Consider the following 27,302-nt stretch of genomic DNA (forward strand, 5'->3'; position numbering starts at 1 on the left):
GAATCCATCTCCCCCAAGACCCAGCTGTAGCACTCTTGGGCATATACCCAAGGAATGCTTAATCACACCACAAGGGCATTTGCTCAGCTATGTTCATATCAGCTTTGTTTGTAATAGCCAGAACCTGGAAACAACCTAGATCCCCTTCAGCTGAAGAATGGATAAAGCAAATATGGTACATATACACAATGGAGTACTACTCAGCAGAGAAAAACAATGACATCATGAGGTTTGCAGGCAAATGGATGGATCTAGAAAAAATCATCCTGAGTGATGTAACCCAGACTCAGAAGGACAAACATGGTATGTACTCACTCATAGGAGGATACAAGATGTAAAACAAAGATGACTAGATTGCTACACAACTCCAGGGAGGCTACCTAGAAAACAGGACCCTAGGAAAGACCCAGGGATCACCCAATGACAGAGAAATGGATGAGTTCTACATGAACAACCTGGACGACAAGTGGGCGTAATGAAGGGCAAGATTTGAGGGAAAGAAAGCTTAGGGTAGCAGGAGATCCCAGCTGGATCAAGAACAGAAAGGGAGAACGAGGAATAACAGACCATGATAAATGAAGACCACATGAGAACAGAAATAGGCAGAGTGCTCGAGAGGTCCCCAGAAATCCACAATGATATATCCTCTGTAGACTGCTGGCATTATTTGAGAGAAAGCCTGATCTGACCTAGTCTGGTGATCAGATGACTAAACACCCTAACAGTCATCTTGGAACTCTCATCCAATAACTGATGGAAGTGGATGCAGAGATCCTCAGCCAGGCCCCAGGTGGAGCTCCAGGAGTCCAATGGTCGAGAAAGAGGAGGGACTGCAAGAGCATGAATTGTTGAATCCAAGATTGCCAAAAGCACAGGTACAAATAGCCAATTGAAAGAAAGTACATGAATTATGAACCAACAGCTATGGAGCCCCTAGCTAGATCAGGCCCTCTGGATAAGTGAGACAATTGAATAGCTTGATCTGTTTGGGAGGCACCCAGTCTGTGGGACCAGGACCTGTCCTTAGTGCATGAGCTGGCTGTTTGGAACCTTGGGCTTACACAGGGACACATGCTCAGCCTGGAAGGAGGTGACAGGACCTGCCTGTACTGAATCCACCAGGTTTAAATGCATCCCCAGGGGTGTCTTGGTCCTGGAGGACATGGGAATGGAGGGGAGAGGCTGGGGAGAAGGTGAGAGTGGGGGCGGGAGGGGGGAGGACAGGGGAACCTATGGCTGATGTATAAAATTAAAACACATAATAAAAAGAAAAAAAGTTCCTAAGTCAACACAGGAAGCTAATTTAACTCATGATAAGGGGAACAGTGTGCTTCTCAAGCAGGTACAGGATGTCTGGATTGTGACAATGGTCATGGGGTCAGTGGGCAAAGGTGCTTATGTTCAGTCCTGGGCAGGATGGTCTCACATACCAACTGCCTTAGTGAAGTGGACCTTCACTGTATTTTGTCACATCCTCACTCAAGGTCTGGTGCTCATCTTGGCCTCCTCTCCCTACTTGAATTATCTACTTCTTAGTCTATGTTATCATGTACAGTGTTTCTACTCTTATGCATACTTAGCCAGGTAGTTCTTATTGACCAACCTTCAACAGATGTTCATAAATCCAAGTTAATTTATTATAATAATATGGAAATTTTGACTCTGTCTTTAGGTGCTGTCATGCTACAGACATTAAAAACTGAAATATAGAAGAAATACCATGAATGGCTTATTTTGTACTCTGCCCCATATTACAATTTCAGTGCTGAGGTGTTTTTTTAAGAAGACATTATATAATATGTATTATGAAAGGCCACTGCTTTAGATCAGATAGCATTTCTATTTTTGTGAAGGGCTTAACTGTAAAAAAAGTTTGTTGGATATTTAGCCTCTGTCATACACAATTAGTTAAATTGATAATTCAGTGTGAAAGCAGCAGCCTGGACTAACAGAAAAGGATGTAACCACCCTAACACAGAAATGAACCTTACTCACAAAAGATTCCTTTGCTCATCTTCATGCTAGATTCCTTTTCTCATTGGATGCACTGAGCACCAGAGTCTATGCTTGCTGATGGAAGTCTGTTTACTTATTTATTTATTTATTTAAAAAAATTTTTTTTTATTGTGCTGCTTCTAAAAATAGTAAGTCCCAGCTAACTTCAACATGCTTCCCCGCATGCATCTGAAAGCAATTCTCCATCTAGACAGAGGACTGAATGCTGTTATATGCTCATTTTCCACCTTATCAGATCTTACCAAATTGTTTTCGATTTTCTTTGTTACCTACAACATTAATTTCTAATCTTACCTTTACTCCTTCACTGCTCTCCCTTTTCCTCCTTTCCCTTATACCCTCTCCCTGCACCTCACAGACAGTCCAGCTCTGTAGCTCAGGCTGACATCAAATTCATAGTCCTTCCAACACAGCGTCCTGAGTGCTGGAGATGACAGATGTGTGGCACAGCACTAGGCTTCCTTTTTCATTTGTTTATGTTTTTCATTCTTTTTCAAATTTAGTAACAATTATTTAGCTGACATCTAGGTTTTAAATTTTAATCTCATTAACTTTTTTTTTTTTAACTAGCAGTAAAAAATTACTGCTCAAAATTAAGGCACTTGCACCAAGATAAGTGATAGTCTATCTTGTCACTGTTTTCAGGACCCTGTCCCTGAGACACAAAAAAGCACACTCATTTCTAATTTAATTCTCCAAAGGTAATGGAAGCATTTTCAGGTAAATTTACCTTGAAGATACTCTCTCATGACTTTTATATAAGTGGTAGCACGCTGCAAGTCACCTGGCAGATTCTGCTTGCTTTATTTGATAATGTGTCCTGGAAAGGGAAATAACTGCACATACTGGAGAGAACTGATTGTCATAAATGGACAGTGGGTACTGCTGCTATCAAATGGGTAGGGGGTCTGTATGGCAGAGAATTGGTTACCACTACCATAAGGGCTTTGAAAACTTGATAATGTGATAATGAAATATCCTGTCAACTGTGCTTTCCAAGCCCCCAAGTCTAAACATTGCTGTGATAGTTTATCAGAAGGTAATACCATGTGAACAGAGCCCTTTTTTCTTTCTTTCTTTTTTTTTTAAAGATAATTACATATAATCTGTCACAAGATTTTTGTGTATTTTCAAGCAATATTATTTCATATGCGTATATGTATATATGTGCATATATTCATAATGGTTAATCCTCAAACAGCATCTTTCTCTTACTGACATGTAATGTTCTTCTGTCTCTAGTGACAGGTGGATCATATGCTACACACTGTCTGATTAGGTAAGCCTTTCCACCTCCCTAAGTCCCTCCTCTCTCTTTCTCTTCTTCTCTTCCTTTTCTCTCTTTCCTTCTATGGAGTCTTCACTGGCTTGGAACTCACCATGTAAAACAGGCTGGCCTAGAATTCATAGAGATCTACCTGCATGTGCTTCCTGGGTGCTGGAGTTTAAGAAGTGCATCACTATTCCCAGCCCTCATTTTTCTTTCTAGCTTAATAAAATTCTACTGAGAGGCCAGTGAGATGGCTTTGCTGGTGTGGTGCCTGCTGCCAGTCCTGACCACCTGAGGTTGATTCCAGGGCTCACACTGTGGATGCCTACATTTTGTCCTGTGACCATGCATGCAGCACCACACCTGGCTCGTTTCACATCAGTTTACTCTGTGTACACAGAACTCCCCACATTACCTTAGTTCTTATTTCCTAGTGTTTTGTATAAGATCTCTAACCAGCATATTTTAAAAATCCATTTGACAACTTCCCTCTTTAAAAAGTGAATTGACCCCCATCAAACTTTTTAGCTTAAAAAACAATCACTCATCTATTTTGACTGCCTGCTAATTCATTCATCTTATGATGTTTGCCTAGTCCTTCCTTGTGTGTTTTTACTCATCATTTTTCTTTGGATTCATCATATTTGATATTTTCTTTTTCTTCCTTGTTTCAGAATCAGTGGTCTGATGATGATATTCTGATTTTATTTTTTTAAATATACACAATTCATTGCATACATTTAAGGTTCAAGTTTTTTTGCACTTACTATGAGCATTCCAAAATGTATCTACCCAGTATCTTTTCCTTTGGTCTCCATGGTTTAAAATCTTTATCTTCTGCTCACTTAAGAAAACATCAAACACACTAGCAGTTAGTTAAGTTCACTAGCATTTTTATCAGCAGGTCTACTGTAATTTGATTTTTTTTTGTTCCACCAGAATAATACCATTTTTCTCCTCTGACTGTTAATCTAATTTATTATCTTATTTGTTCAATTTTTTTTTTGTTGTTTTTTTGAGACAGGGTTTCTCTGTGTATTTTTGGTACCTGTCCTGGATCTTATTCTGTAGACCAGGCTGGCCTCAGACTCATAAAGATCCCCCTGGCTCTGCCTCCAGAGAGCTGGGATTAAAGGCATGTGCCACCACCTCCAGGCTAAGCTTTCTTTTCTTATCTTAAATTTGCTCCTTTCTTTTGGGTTACTTCCATTTTGGGTAGAAGGAAACAAGAATCCCACCACACACATTTAAATAGTCCTTTGAATAAGGAACTGTGAGGGACACCATTGCTTTGTTTTGTGGAAATGTTTTCATTGTATCTGCTCTTCTGGAGGGACTGTAGAAAAGAGGAGGGGTGGAAAGAAAAAAGATAGACAGGAAAAGAAAGGAAAGAAAGGAAGAGGAAAGGACAGGGAAAGGAGGGGTTGAGGGGTGGATTGGGTGGGAGGAAGGAGAGAGGAGGAGGAGCTGATGCTTCTATAGTGAGTCAGTTACAGTCCATCACCTTCCACCTCTACTGTGTGGAGAAGTCCTATTTCAGCCTAGTTTGTATCTGTGTAAGTAGATCAATTGTCTTCTTTCTCTAGGGTCTTTGAAGATTTCCCTTTTAATTCTTTAGAAATCACACTGTTACTGTGCTGTGTTCAGAAGTGAGGACAGTTTTATTTATTTCATGTAGTATCTGGGATTAGCTGTGCATCTTACAGTTAACATAGTCTTTCCATTCTTAAAACCCTTTGCTCTTAACACTCCAGTTAGGCCTCTCCCATTTGTCTCTCTATTGTGTTGTTTCAGGGTGCGTAAAGAGTTCAGTGCCTCAAGGCTAAGATGACCATACAGTATCCAATAGTGCCATAGCACCCTTTTTCCTATGGTGTTCAACTTTTTCAGATGTCCTTGAAGAGACCAAGTTGGGTGCTATAGCCTTACAAAGTTAAGCCTGTTAGAGTAATTGGTAACCTCCTTGTCCCTACACCAGACACCAGCAAACTGAGACAACTCACAGTTCACTCCCAGGACTGTGCACACTGCTGTGTGCACACCCTGGGCTCTTTGGAATTTTTAGGATGGGAACAGAGCAGACACCTGCTGAGCCAGCTTGTATGACACAATCTGTAATGTTCAAAGCATGACTACGTTATAAGGTTTGGAAATAAAGCACCATTGATTTTTAAAATGGCTACTTATTCAAATGCTACAGAAAGTAGTAAGGTATCTTCATAGCAAGGTAAAAAGCCACAGAAATATGAATCGGCAACATCAGATCTCCAGTGCTATGGCAGGTTTAGTCAACATGAACCTGTCTTACGAAACACTCCCCTCAACTTTGTCCCTTTGTTCATAACAATGAGGCAGAAAGTGAAAAAGAGAAAGCTCAACTTCCTGTCTTCTTTCCATGAATACAGGAATTTACAGGGAGAGTCTCTGTCATCTTGAGCAAATGCGGCTTACACAATGGGACTGAGAGGGCAGCTAGGACTTTCAAGTTGCCTTGACTAACTCTGTAGTCAGATGTTTTCCCCCTGGTGAAAACAGCTAGGAATCAAATTTTTCAACCATGTCAAAAGAGCATTGCTAACTGATCTGTGGAGGATGAGTTCTGGGGTAAAGTAAATCCAGTGAGATGCTTGTAAATCACATTTAAATAGGTTTCTTCAGCATAGGGTTTCTTTGAGGATTTACAGTGCTAAAATGTATTATAAATCCCCCAAAGAAATTTATCATCTCCCATCTTTAATTCTGACTAAGAAACTTTTCTGCATGCAACATTTAATTATTCCCCATTTGAAAAGTATCCATATTGTCTAACACTGGCACTCGTGCAAATAACAAAACATTTTTTTTAACATCATCATTCAGGCACAATGAAACTTGTCCTTCCCAAGCCCTCTTTAATGGACCTGGATGGACTGAACAGTTCAGTGGTGAGGCTTAGAAGCCTCTAGGTGAAAACTAATAAAAGTGTTACAAATACTTAGTATTGTTAAGATCTAGTACTATAGGTAGAATGTATTTTTATTCATAGTATTATTTTTATTATCTCTGGCTTTGAACATAAAGTTTCAGTGTGTAGCCCCATCTGGCCTTCAACTCTGGGTCTTCCTGCTTTTGCCTTTGGAGTGATAGAATTACAGGTGTGTGGTACCATGACCTGCTATTACTCCATGTGTCATAAATTATTTATAACTAACCATTTTTGGCCATCTTTAAGAAAAGATGCACATGATAAAAGCTAGGGTAAACATAGCAGGAGAAATTGTACTATACACCTCTTCAAATGTGTTATAAGTTGTCCACATGCTTAAACTCATTTAGAAGAGCAAGGTTGCAACAGCAGAAAATTGCAAGCAAATCCCTATTGCCTGTGACATTAAGTCAGTCAGCCAGGGATTCCAGGCAGGGTTTCATAGTGCTGGTAGGGTCGTGTCTCTGGTGGTCGTTGCATAAACACAACTGCGTAAAAACAGCAAGAGATTAATTAGTGGTGGTGGGTGTTGGGTACTGCGAGAATTGATTTGCTACCTAAGGAGACATTACAGGAAGAACACAGAACTGAGAGCAGCATCAGAGGAACAAACCAGTCTCCATCAGTCTTCCACAGGAAAGCATACCCCTAACAAATAAATCATTCTCAGAGTGTGAGTTCTCATGGGCAAACAGGCCATCCTCTGCCTGAGAGCATAGTGTCCAAAGGGAATCCTGACTCCATGAGGTTTCAAATCTCAAATACCAGGACAATATGGCCAAGAAAAGTCAAGAAACAGCTTTGCCCCAATGAAAGAACTGTAAATAGTCACATCAGAAAGCTGATGGCATATGTGCTTAACAGACACTCTTACCTGGTACTTGATGAGACCTTGTGAACTTATTACCTAGAAAGAAACTAGGTTCAGATATGCAACAAAAAACCGAGTCCCTCAAAACTTTGACCTTGACATTGAGAATGTTTCCAGGTTGATGACAGCATCATTGTGTTAGTCACAAATCCATACGCTGAAACATCAAACTAAGAGGAGATGAAACCAAGTGGACTGGGAAATAGGCACATCCAATATGTCTGTGACTTTATTTTAAATTCAAGCTGTAATGGTTGAAATATGCTGTTTCATCATGATCAAACAGATTACTTTATTCTTATAATTTCTTCATAATGAATGTATTTAATTGAAAAAAATTAAATTGATTTTATAGCCTTCCCCAGGTACACAACTAGACATCATTGCCATCTAGTCGTCTAACAAACTTACAGTGACCACTTTGGGGGTGGGAGCTAGGGTCCTAACAAGCAGGGCTCACAGATGCAGTAATAACTGGGGCAGGATTATGGGGAGAGCAGGCACACCTGTCTAGAGCAAACACATACTAACATTCAGTCACAGAAAAAGGTCTATACAGTCAAGCCAATATCAGTCTACTGAAACCCTCAGGGTTCTAGAGGTAAATACTGGGAGCAATCATTCCTTGGAGTCTCCTTAGCTAAAATCAGATACTACCTCTCTTGATTATCTTAGGTAACTAAGCCCCTGCTTTCTCTTTGCTTCTGTAGACAGATCACTTGCTGAGTTCATTTGAAACACCTTGAAAGAACCACACTCCCAGGATATCCTGAACCATTCTACTTGTGTGTTTTTGCTAAACTCATCTCTGACTTTGCATAGTTACTACCTCCAAGGATGTCAGAATCCAAACAACAGACACTACATCTTCCTTTGAGCCATTTTTAATAAGATAAATATAGAAACATGGGGTATTAACTTAGATGTTTCAATACAGGAACAGCAGGGAAACTGGAAGAAGCAGTTTTCAGAAGTACAAGCAAGCATGTGAGTCTCCAAAATTTGCATTACAGGCTGAGACACACCCTAGAAAATGAACCTTAGCTCAAATTTTCCACAGAAAATTCTGGAACATACTTGCTTCCCACCTGCAAATCTCTCAGATGAGAAGTTACTGGATCTTACCTATAATGAAAAGAATCTCCACTGCAATGTCACTGACCGTTGTGCTCCGAGTTGTGGACAGGTCCTCATTGCCAATGAAGCATACGTTGTAAGGTACTGTCACAGCTACATAAAATGTTGCCAGCAAAATGAGCCAGTCCCAGCCAGCTTTGAAAGTGCTGAAATGCAACAGGATGAACTTGGATTTTTTTGCATCAGAAACCTTATACTCTGGAAATGCTGGTTTATCTACAAACACATTCTGTGGATAACGACACAAAGAAGAGAAGGAACAAAGAGGCATATGATTAGAAATGGAGACTGAACAGCCCTAAATGCACACTGCAGGATCCAGGACCACCCACGCATTCAACATCAAATACCTTACAAGTGGCTTGTAAAATCAAACATGAGTCTACTGTCCTGTACTACCCAACTGTGCCACAGTCCACTACAGGCTTCATTGTGATGCTGGTCCCACAAGATTCCAAGTAAGATGAAAATCCTGTCACCCAGGGAAGATGCAGACCACTGTAACACCATGGCCTATCTGTGATGCTGCTCTACAGGAAAATACTAAATCTCAGTCATGTACAATACACCATTGATAATTATGCATAGTGCATATTATTGATCATAGTTCTAAACATATATTCCTGTTTTATGTGTTTGTAATGTGGTCATCTAACTACTGGTTCAGAGTGTGTTCCTATATATTTAAAAAGCTCACTGTCAGCAGTTAGTATATAAGCCACAGGCTCATACTTCATCTGCTGAACTCATTGTTTATTGACACATTGAGTGACTGGCCAGCAAATCTATTGGTTTATACACATAAATGCAGATGCCCAGGGAAGCAAAGGAGTGTGTTTAATCTCTTGAAAATGGAGCTACAAGCATTTGGGAGACACCTGACATGGGTAATGGAGACTGAGCTCAGCTCCTCTGTAGAAGTAGTATATGTTCTGAGTCATCTTAAACTCTAAGCCATCTCTAGACCAGATACACACGATGTAGATTTTTATTGACACCCTCTATGGGGTTCCTACAAAATCAAAACTACTCTAATAACACACTTCTTAGAGCATGTCCTACTTGTTATTGGACTAAAATTAAGCAGTGATCTTTGCTATATGCACAGTATTCTGCAGATTGTGACTGTTAAGTGAATAATCTAGATTTTGGTCGTTAAAAAAAAAAAAGACAATTATCTCAAATGTCATCTAAAACCATCCAGTTGCAAGTGTCATCCTATACATAATGGAACAACAAAGGCATATTTTTATCTTCCTTAGTATGAACACAGTCTACAGATGGGTGGATTTCAGATGACAGTCATCTCTGGCCTGAGATTCTGCTTATGTCAGCAAAGATATCTTCCCATCCTCCACCCTGCCATCCCCCAAAAGATAGAGATGACTAGCATTCAGCTGCAAACATCTGCTTGCTTTCCTCTCAAAATATACTAACTAGGTGGCACATGCTTTTGTGCATTGTGGGTGCTGGTGATATTTTTTATTGGAACCAAAACCTAATTACTTTGATTAATATGGATAATATATTCAGCAATGAACCACCCAGTAAGAAGGAGAGAAGCAGCTACTTAGGGGAGGAAGGTAATGTTCGCAGCCACACAGCTGATTAACAAAGACTAGCTAGAGCTTTTGATGGCTGCTGAGGCACTTTGCTTTGAAAGCAGTTCAAACCGATGAACAATTCCCTTGTTGCTATGAGACAAAAGGAGCCTAAACAATAGCAAGTGGAAATTTTACAAGCATGTGGCCAGGTACTTATAAACTTTGCTTTGACCTTATTTAGTGGAAAATGCAAGAAAAGTAATGACAACTTAGATTTGAAATTTAACTTGAATGAACAGAAAAAGTTCTGGATATATAATACTTGTGGGATGCAGTGTTGCTCCCTTGTCTCAGTCACTGAGGGAAAGGCAGATAAATATTGTGTGTTCAGGAAGCCTCAGAGCAGAGGATTCCAGGGACATTAACAGAGATAGGACTTGAAATTATTGGTTCCACCCCTTGTCTGAGGGTAGGGGTTCCCAGCATGTGTCTACTTCCTGCTAGTAAGTCTCCTTAGTCATACAAGCATGTCATGCTCACGCTCCATGGTGGGCCACTGTTTCACTTCCAGATGGTTGATTGGTGCCACTGCCTGTGTTCCATCCAACTACCCACCTAGTAGTTGAGGACGAGTTCCAAAGCTGGACTTTGTCATAAACTGAGACAATGAATTACTTTGTATGTTTGTGGGGTATGTGTGTGTGTGTGGTGGGGGGAGGGTGTTAAAACTCATTCAAGAGCACAGAAAGGAGAGTTGGGGCCCATAAATATTCATCTTCCCAATGTTGATAAGGTACTTTGAAGTTATAATAGCATGTAATAAATTCTTTTTTCTAAAGTTTATTTATTTTGTTTTATGTGTGTGACTACTTTTATCTGCATGAAGGCCTGTGTATTACATGCATACCTGGTGCTTATAGAGGCCAGAAGGAGGTATCAAATTGTCTGGAAAAGGAGTTACATGCAGTTTTAATCTACCATATGGGTACTGGGAACCAAACCCAGGTTGTCTTTAAGACTAGTAAGAGCTCTTAATTGATGAGACATCTTTCTAGTCCTATACATAGTAGATTGAGTCATAACTTTATTCCTAAATATTTATAAAAGGAAATTATCAGGATTTACCAGGAATACTTTATGCTTCTATCTAAATAGCTACTATCTTTACCATTTTGTTGCAGTGCCTCAGATTGTACCCAGTGTGAGAGAAGAAGGCCTAGAGTGAGGACTGTGCACTCATGGAAAAGTGTCTGCTTTGTGTCACATTGACTCCATTTAACTCTGCAATGCTGAAACAAAAGCTGAGCAGGATGTGAACACTTTTCAATGTGAATGGCATGGTGTCAGTTTCATAGACTACCTCAAGCATGTAAGTTTAAGTTATTGTCAAATTATTGTTATAGCATGGTATTTAAAAATTATACTTAGGAGTCAATCCATCTCAAGTTTGACTTAACTTTTGAAGGGTCAATAATTCAGTTCTGCATGCATCATTACACAGTCACCTGAGTGGAAAAACTATACCAGACTCTCTAACAAAATCCTCTTTAATCAAGCCAATTCTTAGATCCATAAACGATACACATATGCACAAAATTATGCAATCTATAGAAACAGGGAAGAAACATTACCTTGTTTTAACTCTCAAACATATGCAACTTGTACAAGGACTAAGACAGGTATTAAACAAAAAATAGATTTTGAGCAGCTGTTATTTCTTAATTTTGAGGGGCATGCTTGAGAACCAATAATGCTTGAGTTGATTAATTTTTATCCTATGAATGATCCAAATGCATTAGTTAACTCCAAAGCCCAATTAAGATGTTGGTTTTCTAAAGTATTTTTCAGTATTTCTTTGAAACTCACCTCTGAATGCTCAAGCGGGCAGAAAAATCTTCTTACAGTCACTACACTGGGTGCACCTGACACAGACCTGACTTTGATAATGTACTAATGAGCAAGGCTTCCTGCTCATGATATTGGGCATGGTTAGCATTTCTCTCAGACTCCTGAGGGGCTCTCTCCTCTGACCTATACAACATTTATTTCTGCTGGGTAGACCAGCTTCATTCTCTTCTCATTTCATAGAATAAAGAATCAAAATCAAAAGGAAGTAAAGTCTTTTCCCAACAGTTTCCATGCAAACTTAGAGCTTAGGTTAAAGGTATTAACTCCCATCCTCAAGCCTGGACACAGGCCTAAGGAGTTCCTTTGTCTGTGATTGCAGTATAGGATCATCTATGGGGAAAAGCTGCTTGCTGTGGATGTCACTCTGGGTAAATAAAGTTCTGATTGGCCAGTGGCCAGGCAGGAAGTATAGGCAGGACAAGAGAGAAGAGAATTCTGGGAGGTGGAAGGCTGGGAAAAAGAGACACTGCCAGCCACTGCCATGAGAAGCAACATGTAAAGACACCGGTAAGACACAAGCCATGTGGCAAAGTATAGACTAACAGAAATGGGTTAGTTTAATATAGAAAAAGTAGATAACAAGCAGCCTGCCACGGCCATACAGTTTATAAGCAATATAAGTTTCTGTGTGTTTACTTGGTTGGGTCTGAGTGACTGTGGGACTGACGGGTCAGAGAGATTTGTCCTGACTGTGGGCCGGGCAGGAAAACTCCAACTACAGCTGGTCAACAACATGACAGTGATTTGAGGCAGAAAATTAAGGTCTGAGCCCTTTAGAGAGTTTTAATAAAAAACCCCAAAAGTTGGGTTTTCCCCCTTTGTTTTTTTTCTTTTTTCTTTTCTTTTCTTTTCTTTTTGGTTTCTCTGCATAGTTTTGGTGCCTGTCCCGGAACTCACTTGGTAGCCCAGGCTGTCCTCGAACTCACAGAGATCCACCTGGCTCTGCCTCCCGAGTGCTGGGATTAAAGGTGTGTGCCACCACTGCCCAGCTTTTCCCCCTTTGTTAAGATGCAGCTAATAAAAATAATACATAGTACTAGCCTGTGGTGAGAATTGAATAACAGAATGTAAGGAAGGAAATTTTAAATAGCTAGTGTGATGTTAGCGTTCATTTTTGTGTGCATGGGCAACTGTAGCTAGATTGTTTTCCAGTAAGTGCAAGGCCTTCTCTGTCCTTCCTTCTCTCTTCCCGCTGTCTGACCATTAGGGGCTCCCTATCCTGCTGAAAAGGATACAGTGATGAGGCCAGTGCAGACTTCACACCCTGCTTGAGAAGTCAGGGCACCTGTGCTATCAGTGTCACTGGGCTGACTAGGCATTCTCAGTTACTACCCTCCCCTCTGAGGTTTATACTTTTGAAATGAACAGCAGCAATCAAGCAAGGCACTAGGGACTGGGAGTTATATAACTTTTTTCATACATATTTTTGATAACACTTTATAGTTTGTTAAATGTACAGGGGAAAATAGCAAGGCTCAACAAATGCTGTTTAATTTCACCGAGACTTTCAGTGTTTTAGTGAATCTCAAGTAAATGCTTCTCAACTAAAGCAAGAAGACAGTGTGGACTTCCAGCATAACCAAATCTCTGCATATATACATATCGGTGGCACACACACACACACACACACACACACACACACCACACACAAAACAGAAAACTATTACAGTAAGTCAGAACAAAGAAGCAAACTTCCACCCACCACCAACTGTGTTGGACTTTGCACAAGAGGGAATGGCGGAACAGCCAAGGCTCCTTGGTCCCCAGGAGCATGAGTGGACCAGAACACTGACTGTGACTTCTAGAAAGGAACTGCATTAAAGCCAAACCTCATTTGTAGTGTATTCAAGTAGCTCACCACACCCTGGGTTTAGACACCTTTCTTTGTTTGCTATAAGTACAGAAATTGATACTTTGAACACCTGAAGCAAGACTTGTTTCATCAGGACCCTGGCTGTAAGGTTCTCCATAGAGCTGATTGTAAAGTAGGGCTGTAAAGAATCTTGTGTCCTTAGCTCCCAGGACATGTGGACCAATCTCAAAATTCCAAAAGGGTTCTGAATCCTAAATATTACTGTTCCTGAATCTACTGGCAAGTTAGACTGAGTGTTCAGTTTTCCATGCATAGTCACCCCGCAAGCCTTCACAGAGGCTAATGACTGCACACTGAAACACTGTGTTTGAAAGTGTACATCAAGACAGACATCGTTCTGGTTTCTCCACACAGGTGAAGTTCCTTTGTGTTAAAAACTAGTTCAGTGTAATTTCTTGAGGATGTGATGTGTGATTAAAACTCTATGAAAACAAAACAAGCAGCTTTTGCTAGCACAATGGCCCTTGAGAGGTGAGCACACTGGTTCAGGAAGCAGCCCTTACTGTAATTCACTAAAAGTAAAACTTCATAACCTAATCAGGATAGCTGTGATTCCAATGGAATGTGATTCAACTCACTGTCTGAAAGTTTCATCTGTTTTATACAGAGTGAATTCTTAACTGGAGTGATGACCTGTATTGGCCATGGTTCCCTAGGTAAAGGCATAAAGGGGGATGGGGGTAGAGAGTAACATTGACAGTGAAATTAAATTTACAAAGTAGTCACTAACTATACATGTGACCTGCTCCACAGTCTGTGTCTCAATCCACAGAGTCTGTCTGGTGTGCCCCCCTCAGTACTCCGTGCACTCTGACAGAACTGCAATCTCTGTGCTGTCCTAACACTAGTGTGAAGCTGCACACGTTTCACAGAAATTCATCATGACACTGGCCTTTCCCAGTTTGTTCTTTACAGGCAAATGCAAGCCAAAGTGGGCAAAAGAAAGCTGAAAAGTGCAATAAATGAGTAATTGGAACCTTTCCTTAGTTTATCAAACATTGCTCTCCAGGGGAACTGGTGTCCACAATGTACACACACACCACCTACATTATTTATTTTCAATTTGTTCTTTTCTCTTCTTTGCAGGTGTCCTGAAATGTGATACAGGACGGCTCGACTCCGTCTCCGAGCTGAGTCAAAGTGGGTGCCTGCTCTTGATCTTCCTTTGGCTCTGTCTGGAGGGAAATAAGACTCATCAGACAACAGAGAACACAACGTTTCATCTCACAGATGCCAAGTTCTGACAGGTCATGTGCAAGAGCACACAGTATTTTATGTATTTTCAAACACTTGAAATTATCTGATGGCTCCTGATGACATTTATTTTATTTTAGTACAACATTATTTACTTGTTTTTCATCATTATACTAACTGCATTGTTACTTAAACATCAAAGTAAAATATACATGAGAAAGAAGGACCATGAGAAGTTCAGTGAGCACAGGATTCTGCTTCCACCCTGCTCTATCATACTCCTATTGCTAACTCTACTTAACACTTAGAAAGCTCCCCTGCTAGGTAATTTCCAATGTAAATGTAAAAATCACATTTAAATTACTTTTCTTTGTATCAATAGGAAGCTTATAATAAAATTGTTTATACAGTTTTCTAGTTAGCATTAACTGTCAGCCTTGTACATTTTACTATTTTTCCATTTTGAATTTAAAAAATTAATTGATTCTTTGAGAAGTCATGATTTATTTTGATCATATTCATCCCCAGCTCCCCCACTTAACTCCCACCAGACTTGTCCCCATCTTTATAACCCCCCAATTTCATGTCCTCTTTTATTTGTTTTATTTCATAAATCATTGAATTCAATTTGTGTTGTCCATATACTTCTGGGTGTGGAGCCATCCACTGGAGTGTGGTCAACCTACCAGGAGCCACACCTGGAGAGAAAAGTAACTCTTCCTCTGTCAGAAGCTGTCAGCATCCATAGCTCCTCAGCTAGGGTGAAGGTTCATGAACTGCTTCCGGCTCCATGCTAGGATGGTGACTGGCTTGATCTTTGGTGAGTCTTACGTAGGCATCCACAGCTGCTTTGAGCTGCTGAGTGTAGTGGTCCTGTCATGTCCAGAAGACACTGTTTTACTCTGGTCCTCAACCTCTCTCTCTTAAAGGTCTTTCTGCCCTTTCCTCTTAATTTCTGCTCCACTCCTCATCGATGGTCCCTAGACCTTGGGAGTAGGTATGATATCTGGTTTGTGGCTGAGCACTCTACTTAGCCTCTTCTCTGCAATTTGACAAGTTGTGAGTTTCTGCATTGAACATTGTCCACTACACAAAGGAATTATTCTGATGAGGCGTGAGAGCTGAACTAATCTATGGTTAGAGAGATAGGAACTTTGAAGACAATTTAATACTATGTCCTAAATGGGGCAAAATAATAGTAGTAGGTTCACCCTTGGGGACTGTGAGCTTGCTGACCATGAGCTCCTGGATAGATTTGGAGCAGGTACTAATCCAGTCAGAAAGTCATTGTTTCCCTTATTCATGTCACCCTTGCATCCAAGGGTGTATCTTGTCACGATGGTTATTGTTGTAGTTCACAGGGTTTGAAGCTGGGTGGGACTGCTGATAACCTTTCCCCCACAGAAACCTGCACAGCAGTATTATGAAAGCTAAGCAGCAATGATGGAGCTTCATGGAGACTACCAATTTAGTTTCTTCAATTTCTTCATTTTTAAACAAATAGTCATTTCTTGTCATATTTATGGCTGAAATTTTATTACTTGATTTTGTTCTTTATTTAGCTATTTTTTTATATTGTCAGGCTTCTTAATTCACCTGGTTCTGGTGACTAGACATTATTATCTTGAAGAACTAAAATTTTTTCACAGAAAAATTATTTTTTAATATGTATGCATGTTTCATCTGATGTGTTCATCTTTTTATTCTAGAACTTGATTTTTTTAAAATAAAATATACTACATTACCATAGATTCAAATAACTAATAAAGATTGAAACCCACAAAATAAAAACACTTACATTACTTATATTATTGTAGTTGTTAAATGTTCAGATAAGGTCTTCATATGTTAACTTTTTATTTACTTAGCATCTTGCATATTCCACTTAAAACATAATTATTAGTAGAGTAAGAGTAACTTAAGCTTATTTCAATCTACAAACAGCCTGAGTTTTGTGACTATGTCTATAGGAATATGGTAAGACAAGCAGAATGTTTATGAAATGTTAATTGGTTGCAAAATAACAAGCAGAATTATAATACTATTAAGAATAGACCTGATCTGATATTTATGACAGTCAGCTGGTTCCCTTCCCAAGGGGAAATCTAATTAAGAGTTGAGATTGTCCAAATTAAACATCAGTAATTTCATCATCTTAGAAGAAAGGCCCTCAAAGGGGAATGTCAAAGAAACATGTTTGTCTTAGTCTTGGCTCTAAGTAGAAGCAAAATATATTCCCCAAAATCTGTCATTACAACTAAACACTTCCCCAAGACTGGCTGTGAAAAACCACTTACAGGACTTAAAATCTCCCTTTGCTTCCTAGCCAAAGAAACAAACAAAAATTGAAGTTCGGATAATTTACAAAGCAACTCATTCTTCTGTAACAATATACACACAAAATATTTACTTCAGAGGTACTTATAACACGTATGCCTGAACACATCAGTAGACACATATGCACATAATACAGGCATGTAGTTGTGTGAATAACTGCAAATCAGTCAAATGTCCATAAATAAGTGCAATCCAGGTATGACAGATTATTATAGTCCCAATTATCTGGACTTATATGAATTAAACATAAAATAAAAGAAATCCTGTCTATTAATACAGAAATATCTTATGTACACTATTGGAAACACAAGCAACAGAAAAACATCAGAGACACCATGGCAAGACTTTTAATTGTATTTGCATGAATTCAAAACTAAGCAGTATATAAAATGTAAGTGATGTAAAATGATACGCTACCACAATGCTAGTAAAGAGCCAAAGCAATTTGGAAATGCCATCTCTAGTTGGTCTATTATATCTCTTCCTAAGTGATGCTAATGCTTGTCAAATTCTACTACTCAAAGTGGATGTAGGGTGTATGCTGGTTAGAAAAATTTTTTTATATTACATATATTTTACATTTGAATTTTGAAGTATTTTGCAAGAAAGCCCACCACCCACTCAGCAGCGGGTCAGATTCAATTCTTTGGAATGGTAGTGTGACTGGGCACACATTGCTGAGATAGAAGACTTGGGGTTGAAATCTGAAGAATGAATGCTGGATGAGAAGGGGCACAGAGGTGTGGCCATTAACCATAAGGTTAATACAAACTGTGATAGTCTTGGAAAGAGAAAGCTCAGCATCTCTGAGGACACAGAGGAGTTACAGGAAGTCATGAGGCATGCAGATGTCTGGGCGCTATTGAAGCTCTGTGGGAATCTGCCCCCTGTTTCTAAGTCAGCAGTTCCCAACCTGGGAGCAGCGATGTGCGGGTTGAGAATGCTGCTCTAGATTAAAAGAATATTAAAATGTAATAAAATCGTAAAGACACTTGCCTCAGTGAGGAAGAAGAAAGACCATGCCGTTCACGTTTCTTATCATCCCATCAGTGGCCTGTTTCAGACATATCTAAGGACCATGGTATTAACTTTGAGGTAACAGATCATTCTTTTTTAGTTATTTTTCAGGGGATAAGGTCTCACATTCTCGTGTTCCTGTTTCCAGCTCCTGACCACTGAGGTTATACGTGTGTGTCAGCTAGTTTAGGAACAAAGAATTCTAGTGATAGCTTTCTGAGAACAACTCTGTAAACGTCTGGTGCCCAAACTAGAAAAGTAAATACAACAGGGAAACCATGTACCACCATCTTCATAGATGCAGAGAAGACCTTAAATAAAGCATTAGCAAATTGAATATAAAATCAATGTACAACTATACCATACTTCTTCAGGCTTTTGACAAGGATAGTCCCACCTTGGGGAATACAGAGGTCAAATATGGTCATGGAAATCTATTAATATTTCTTTTAAAAAGAATTGACAATCGAAAAGTACAGCAATTATCTCTGACCCAGTAGCAGTCAAGAACACAATCATATAAGACAGTTTTTATAGTTTACTAAAGACAAAAACAAAATATTGAAATGAAAAAAGTCATTATGGAAAACCATGAAAACATAAAAATTCAAGGTGAAGAATGCTGGGTTCCCTCAATATGCAATTCCGTGCATTTCCTCATTTTTTGTTTGCATTTATTCACGCTGAACTATGTTAAGAGGGCATAAGTGTGAATGTTAGTTCCAAGAATACTGAAATAATACATTTTGCCAGTGATATAAATATCCATAATGTGAAACGGGAAATGAATTCTCTAATGCTCTTTCTCAGACGTAACAACACATTTTGATAATTTTTTAATTTTTTTCTTGAACATTTTTTAAAAATCTCTAACCTCACATAAAATACTCAACATGAGAACAATCACAGATCACAGATATAAAGACAGTTTATAAGGGAACATGCCACCACAATAAACCTGATAAAAAGCATAAGACTGAATTAGTTCAATATAATTTTTATATTTTATTCCTAAATGACCCAGTAATCTGCTTTTGGGAAGGTGATGGAAAGCCTGTGACTGAGCTAGGTGGATGGTTCAGTGGATATGGACACATGTCCCAGTGGCTATGGACAGATGACCCATTGGTTATAGACAAATGGCTCAGTGGATATGGACAGATTGCCTAGTGGATATGAACAGATGGCTCAGTGGATATGGACAGATGACTCAGTGGTTACAGACAGACGTCTCAATGGTTATGGACAGATGGCCCAGTAGATATAGACAGATTAAGAGTTTGCTGCTCTTCCAGAGGATCTGAGCTCAGTTCCCAGCACCGACATGGGTCACTCACAACCTCATGTAACTCCAGCTCTGGGGCATCCAACATCCTCTCTGGCTTCTGAAGTCACCACCCACACACAGAACCTATATACTACACATAAATAAAAATAAATATTTCTTAAAGCATAAAAAGAAATCCTGTGACAGCTGGCAAAGGCATGGCACCTCTTAAGCCACTCTGTTTAGATGGCCAGAGCACTAGCAAACAGGGGTGCTCAGATGACACTGGGCTTGTCCACAGTCCTCATCCCTTAGCCCTCAGTTCAAACTGAGCTAGCTCGGTGGAAGAACATCATCCTGAAAAGGGCCACATTTCCTTTTCAGGACATCCTGCATTCCACATTACAGGCTTGACAAAATAAAATAAAATAATTAAAAAATAATAGATAAAAAAATAAATTAATTAAAAAAAAAAACAACCACTCCAAAGCCACTCAGTTGTAGCTGGTGGTGAATGAACTTGGAGTCAACAAATAATCTTCTTGGAACTGCATTACAGCCCAGCCTGGTTCTCCATCAGGGCTTCCAAGAGCTCTCCCCATTAAAGTCTCTTGAGTCACCACCCCAAGCTGTTTACCAGGGTGAATGACATGTACCACAGCATCATATCTTAATGCATGCTCTCTGTGCAAATACACAGACAACTAGTGTTGTGAGTGGGCATGTGGAGTATGGTCGACACTGCATAGACTATGGAGTAGAGAATATTCCCCAGGAAAAAAAAAATGTGCTCCCACAAAGAGAACCAGAAGAAAAAATAAGAAAGGAATGCTAGAGGGCCTTGACAAAGGGACTAGTTTACTCTGTGAACTAAATTGTGAACTGAATTAAAGTGGTTACAGAAAGGCAAATTGTTATCTTCCATACTTTTAAAGTTATAATTCTGAGTTATTTCTGTAACAATTTAGGGAGAATTATGTGATGAATGAATTTCATGGTTCTCCATAAGTGAGATTATTAACATTCTTGCAAGTCTGATAATGTCACAAAATTTATCAGTAGAAATTTCAAAACAATCACAAATCATATTGTATTTGGCCAGCTTTTTCTTACTACCATTTGCTGGCAATTATAAACAACAAAAAATATTTTGTTAGTTTAAATTGAAACAATAGTCATGGTTACTACTGGATTTTAATAGTGTATATAAACTTCAAAGTGCCATGTATGCTACAAATTACATGCTGGGACACAGTATTTTTCTCTCATGTGACAAAAACTTCAGAATATGTGAAAAACTCTAAAAACTGAACATACTATTCATCTATTTCCTTCTCTCAGCTCCTTCCCATCCTATACTCTCAGCTTTTACAAAATATCACAATGAATTGATCTTATTAGATAATCAACTCTGAGTTTAAAAATCAACTTCACTGTCTCATGCCATAAAATATATCATAAAACATGCACTTATTGTAGGCTGAAGTTTCTCTCTCCCACCTGCCTGTTCCCAAATACCCAGCAGCTGCTTCCCAAATAATTGACTTGGAGGCTTAATACTACTTATAAATGTTTGTGCTGGTAGCTCAGGCTTATTACTAACTAGCTCTTACACTTACATGAACCAACAATTCTTATCTATGTTTAGCCACGCGGTTTGGTATGTTTTCTCTGTGTGGCATTCTCTTGCTTCCTCTGAGTCTGGCTGGCGACTCCTGACTCCACCCTTCTTCCCAGAATTCTCCTAGTCTGGTTGCCCCATCATACTTCTTGCCTGGCTACTGGCTAGTCAGTATTTATTAAACCAATTCAAGACACAATTCTTTACACTGTACAAAGGCATTATCCCACAGCATTTCCCCTTGATATCTGACTCTGGATTTTTATTATTAAGACCAATTAGAACTCGTGCTACAACTTATATACACATAAAGGGTAAATGTGTATATTTTTTAATCTACCACCCATGTGCAGATGCACAAAGTTTATGATCATATTTCTAACATTTAAAACAGACACTGACTATTCACAGATTTGTTAACCTTTTTCAATGTAAACAACAAATAAAAAGAAAACCCTCCCTGTGAAGTTATGTGTGGCATCAGCATTTGAATTTCTGAGGATTTTTAGCAGTCTGACAAGAATTCAGTCACCATCACCATTTCCATCTCTCTCGAGGGGTGCTACAGGAAGCTATGCATATGACTTAACTATATATTTAGACACATGTTTTATACAGCCTCCATAATTGTTTTTTATTTACTTATTCCTATTTTTGGTGAATATTTTTAGTATATATGCAGAAACAATAAGCAAATAAAAACTGCTCACTCTAGTTAGTTTGGAGTTTGATTATGATAGGAATGTGCAGAGTGCATTGGGCTTCTCCTCTGGGGCCCAGATTTGCTTCCCTGTAAGTAGGCAGCTATTCCCCATCCTTCCTACTTTGTAGGTGAGCAACAAGACTCAACTTAATATGCTTGTGAGTTTTTCTCTTTTTTTTTTTTTCTTTATCATTAAAAACATAGAAGGAGCTGGGCACTCAGGAGGCAGGGGCAAGCAAATTTCTGAGTTCGAAACCAGCCAGGTCTACAGAGCAAGTTCTACGACAACCAGGGATGCACAGAGAGACCCTATCTTGAAAAAAATAAAAAACTAAAAACCAAAAGAAAAAAAACTTAGAAGGAAAATAAAAATCCTTATCAAAATCAACTTAAATCTGAAATACTGTTTTCCAAAAATTAGAATTATATTGTTTAAAGTATATAATGGGATATATGGGATAATATATCAATAGGATTATGTTTTATATGCTTTCTGATATAAAATGAGGTCTTTTGACTCCTCACATCTGCTTCATATTGATGAGATGGCATGTGCTCTCAATGGCTGCATTCAATAGAGGCTCATTGACTCTATACACACATATCCAAATCTATTTGTCCACTGGAAGCAAACAAAACATATGGCTAAGGATTTAATTTTTGAGAGAAAGACATAAAGCATAATTTGAATATAGAAGCCACAGTGTAAAGCATTCTGATATCAGAGTCTTCTTTGAGGTAGACATTTTTCCACTTCTCTATATTGTAATATGTGGACCACACCCTGAGTTTGGCTGACACTGTCTGTCTTACCTCTACCAAACTGATCATCACAGGATATTTCAAATATCAACCGAAAATCAGAAGAAATAGGGAATAAGCAGAGCAACTGGAGATTCAATGGGTATACCAGCCTCACAGACGATGGGGGCTGGACAGTGTCTAAACCACTTGCTACAGAGAGCTTAGCACAGGGAAAGAGACGGAGACTGGGGCAGAGGACTCCATAATCAGGCTCTTTATCCATGCAGAGGATTACTGAGTTTAATTATTCTCTGAGAAGAATTTATCTGACTACAGAAGTTAGGAAGGAGTTGTTATAGGAAAACTGAGGGGAAAAATAGAAAGGCAGTTGCTTTAGAATTCAATGACTAGACGTCAACTTTGCTTTGAATAGGAGGTCTATCACTGAGTTAGAAGAACTCAGGAGAATGCTGGGGGATCACTACAAGAGCAAGCCCTTTTCCCTGAGAACAGGAAGCAAAAGGGTCTTTCATAGTTTTAAGTGCAGTATCCAAGTAGGAATTAACTGAAGTAAGATAAGCTAATACTCTGAACCATAATTTATTTTTAAAGAATTAGCCATTATGATGCACTCTTGGCATGAAGAAAAATGTAGCTTAAATAGACACACAAAGCAAGGAATTTCTTTTGTACAACCTAGAAATACTTAATTGTAAAGTGACTCTGAAGGGCTATTCACTTCATTGATTCTTAGAGTACATTTATATTCTTCCGTTTTTAAATGATATTAATCACAGAACAAGGAAATGGGTGCCATGATGGCATTGTTATCCTCCCAGATTTTTACACTTGGCTTAACAACTTTCACAATAAAGTCCAGATTGACCTCAGATTTACAATCCTCCTACACAGGCTCTTGATTCTTAGGATTATAGACATGTACTAGCAATACATTGTCTCATACAGAAAACCTTAAGATTAAGGTGTCACTATGAAGTCCAATTCAGGTTTGAATTCACAATCTTCCTGCTTCACCCTCCTGATTTTTAAGTTTATAGGGATAGACTAGCATGATCAGCCTCCCAAGTTTTGTATTTTTATAAAATCTATGCTTCTTAATAATGCTAGGCAAATTGGATTGTTGAAAAATTTCATGCAATTGATGAATGATTCTGAGTCCATAAAAGTAAAGTTCAGGAAAAATACAGACGTATACATGTGTGTATGCATATATATATATGTTAAGGTAATTATCATTTACTAACAATGATTTATTGGTGGTTGTATTACATACATGACCAAACAACTGATAAAACTCCTGGGAGTCATATGCTTCTCCACACTGACAGTGACTCACACTTGCCTGCTGTGGAAAGGTGCACTTCCTCCATTTACTTTACAGTTCGGTAAGTAGAAAGCATTCAGTTAGGTTGATTCATGTGACATAGAGATGCCTGGGATCACAAAGTGGCTGACCACCAGAGTCAGTCGCAGCTCTGCCGACAATGGGTGAAGTGCCTCTGGCTTCTGCACCCTTCCACCAAATCACATCTCTAATCTGGATGCTACTAAACCCTGGCTACTTCAAAAAGAATTCATCAACAATGTCAAAATTCTTAAGACTTCGGGTTTCAATCAGAATTAAGACAGTTAAAAATCCAGGCCTCTTAATATTTTTTATAGACCTACTAGCTGTCAGTGTCTGTATTTTCTATAAAACTTTAGCCTCTGACTTCTGCTTTAACATATAGTTAAGTGAACCAATTTATTACATTTTTATTTCTAAATATACTTTACTATACCTACAGCTATTGTGCCATTTTATTTGAAATTGTATTCATTTAAATTCTCCCTCAATTAAAAATATATAGATCGGTACTTTAAAACAAATATTTAATTTGGTTAATTGTCTTTTGCCACGTACATTGTCTTATCTATTTTTAATTGTCCTTATTTCCTTTATTGATTTTCTTTATTTTTTAATTAGTGTACAATGCATCAGCACTGATCTATGACCTCTGCTGTGGATATCGCTCTGTGTAAATAAAGTTCTGATTGGCCAGTGGCCAGGCAGGAAGTATAGGCCGGACAAGAGAGAAGAGAATTCTGGGAAGTAGAAGGTTGGAGAGAGACACCGCCAGCCGCCGCCATGAAAAGCAACATGTAAAGACACTGGTAAGCCACAAGCCATGTGGCAAAGTAGAGACTAACAGAAATGGGTTAATTTAAGATAGAAGAAGTAGATAACAAGAAGCCTGCCACGGCCATACAGTTTCTAAACAATGTAAGTTTCTGTGTGCTTTCTTGGTTGGGTCTGAGCGACTGTGGGACTGGCGGGTAAGAGAGATTTGTCCTGACTGGGCCAGGCAGGAAAACTCTAATGGCACCCAACATGTTGGCAAGGATTTCCACCTAAAACCTGAGGAAAAAAGATTATAAAACGGAGCTAAAAACAGCTTCCTAGTTGTCTCTCTCAAGTTAGCGGCAGCCTGCCGGTTTGAGCTACTGTGGCGGGTTCCTGGCGTGTGCGTCTGACCTGCAGTGTGGCGGGAATGAGGAGTCTACAAGGGACATTTTACTCTGCTGAGTGGTAGATTTAGCCTTTGCTAGTTTAAAAAAAAAAAAAAAGTTTCTGGGCTATGCACTGCTTTGATAGAACTGCTTCTGATAGTTGATGGTCCACATGGCTCCAGACCCAGAGCTGTCGGTAAACTGTACCACCGCCATGTTGGGAAGCTGAGGTGGGCGGAGCCAGCAGCCACAGAGGCATTTCAGTCTTACAAAAATGGATATTACACAGAAAATCTGGTTTGTCTTGTCTTTGGGATTTTTTAACTGCAGAAAAAGATTTGATTGTAAAAGCTGTTGAGTTAAACAATTATGTAAATTTTAAAGACACCTTGACTTCAACATTTGGATATAAGGATATGTTGCTTTGGAAAAGAGTCTCTGCTTTTGTTTCCACAGAAAGCCAGAGGCTGTGGATTTGTTCCAGATTAAGATACATCAGGTTTGATCAGCCAAGACCACCTGAAAGGTCTCCGATGACACAATGGCCCAGATGATCGGACATCCAGAATGGTTTCAAGGCAACTGGCTCAGAGGTTTATCCTCATGGACTACTCCATAATCCTAAAATTTTCTTTGTGTCCCCATAAGATACAGCACCCCCACTCCAGCAGGAAGTAGTCAGAGAAACTACGCCCAAATTCCCAAAATCATCAAGCTGGCTTTGGAGATGGAATTGGCTCACTCCTTCTCTAAACCCAGACATATTGCTAAAAGAAAAGGTTAAGAGATTCTTGTGTCCCAAATTAGAAGAGCCCTCTGGTGTGGGACAGAGAAAAACCAATATATTTATTTAAATTGGGTTGATTATAAATGCGATCTCTTTCTAAAGAAGAAAAGGGGATATGATATCGATATGATAGGACGAAAGGGTAGATTAATGAACTTACTTCTAAAAGAGCAACAACTCATTTAAAATGTTTTACATTAGTATAGATTTTAGTCTATTGATACAAACTTAAAGTTAATTTTGTTATACTGTGTGTATATTTCTACTCCTGTTTAAGGTATTATGTTTGTAGAGCTCATTTTAAATTGAAATGGATAATTAAAAATAGATTAATAATTAGTCATCTATGATAATCATACTCATAGCCATGTTAGTTAAGTCTTCTAGATATACATAGAGGTATTTCAGATAGATAGGTAATCTTCAAATACTTCAAAGACCTACAGAATATGGCATTTAAAATACTTTTAAAATTTAGACTTTCTGGACCGTGAGACATGTCTGCTCCTGGCAGCACCAATTTACTTCAGAGAGGAAGATGGGGAATGAAGACACTTCATATGGAATTTATCTTCACCTTGGCAAAAATAGCCATTTGGGCAAGAAACTGTTCTTGCCTGGATTGCTTGATGGACTGTATGTGCAGGACCCATAGAAAGGTGACCACTAAACTTTGCTTGGCAAAATGGTCCTTCAGGTTCCTGCTTCGCAGAGGAAACTACCAGACATTCTACAGGACACTGAGAGAAGTGACCGAGAGACTCTAGCCCTGTGGGCTGAAGTCAAATGCCCCAACTTTACAAAGGAACATTAGGTGACTGTCCAGGCTGCCAGCTGTCTCTGTCTACCCTGCAAGACTTCCGAAAGTTGCTTGCATCCTTCTCCCGGTTCTCAGGTAATATTATATCCTTCTGAGGTCTTTGATGTGGTTGAAGCCTAGATGGTTATAATTTCCTCAGTTATGATAAAAGATAAGTTAGGTATAAAACCTTAAACTCACAAATATAAGATAGATAGGATATCTTCTTTAATATTGTAATTCTTGCTTGATAATTATTCTGTTATATGTAATTGTACTATGTAAAAGTTAAAACCTTCCTTAAAAAAAAAAGAAAAAGAAAAGGGGAAGTGCTGTGGATATCGCTCTGTGTAAATAAAGTTCTGATTGGCCAGTGGCCAGGCAGGAAGTATAGGCCGGACAAGAGAGAAGAGAATTCTGGGAAGTAGAAGGTTGGAGAGAGACACCACCAGCCGCCGCCATGAAAAGCAACATGTAAAGACACTGGTAAGCCACAAGCCATGTGGCAAAGTAGAGACTAACAGAAATGGGTTAATTTAAGATAGAAGAAGTAGATAACAAGAAGCCTGCCACGGCCATACAGTTTCTAAACAATGTAAGTTTCTGTGTGCTTTCTTGGTTGGGTCTGAGCGACTGTGGGACTGGCGGGTAAGAGAGATTTGTCCTGACTGGGCCAGGCAGGAAAACTCTAACTACAGACCTCTCCTCAGCCTGTCCTCTTCTGCCTCAGTATTTCCC

General features: G+C 39.1%; 1 protein-coding gene across 1 annotated transcript in view; it reads right to left on the minus strand.

Moving 5' to 3' along the window:
- Kcnh8 (potassium voltage-gated channel subfamily H member 8) overlaps positions 1–27,302 on the minus strand; it is a 256,364-nt gene that overhangs the window by 170,866 nt on the left and 58,196 nt on the right. Inside the window, exons 4-5 of the mRNA XM_036168043.1 lie at positions 14,632–14,759; positions 8,248–8,488 (exon numbers count right to left, since the gene is read on the minus strand). Coding sequence (XP_036023936.1) covers positions 8,248–8,488; positions 14,632–14,759 — 369 coding nt within the window. The remainder of the gene's footprint in view (positions 1–8,247; positions 8,489–14,631; positions 14,760–27,302) is intronic.

Source organism: Onychomys torridus, chromosome 18 (assembly GCF_903995425.1).
Source record: "Onychomys torridus chromosome 18, mOncTor1.1, whole genome shotgun sequence".
In the NCBI taxonomy this organism is placed as follows: Eukaryota; Metazoa; Chordata; class Mammalia; order Rodentia; family Cricetidae; genus Onychomys; species Onychomys torridus.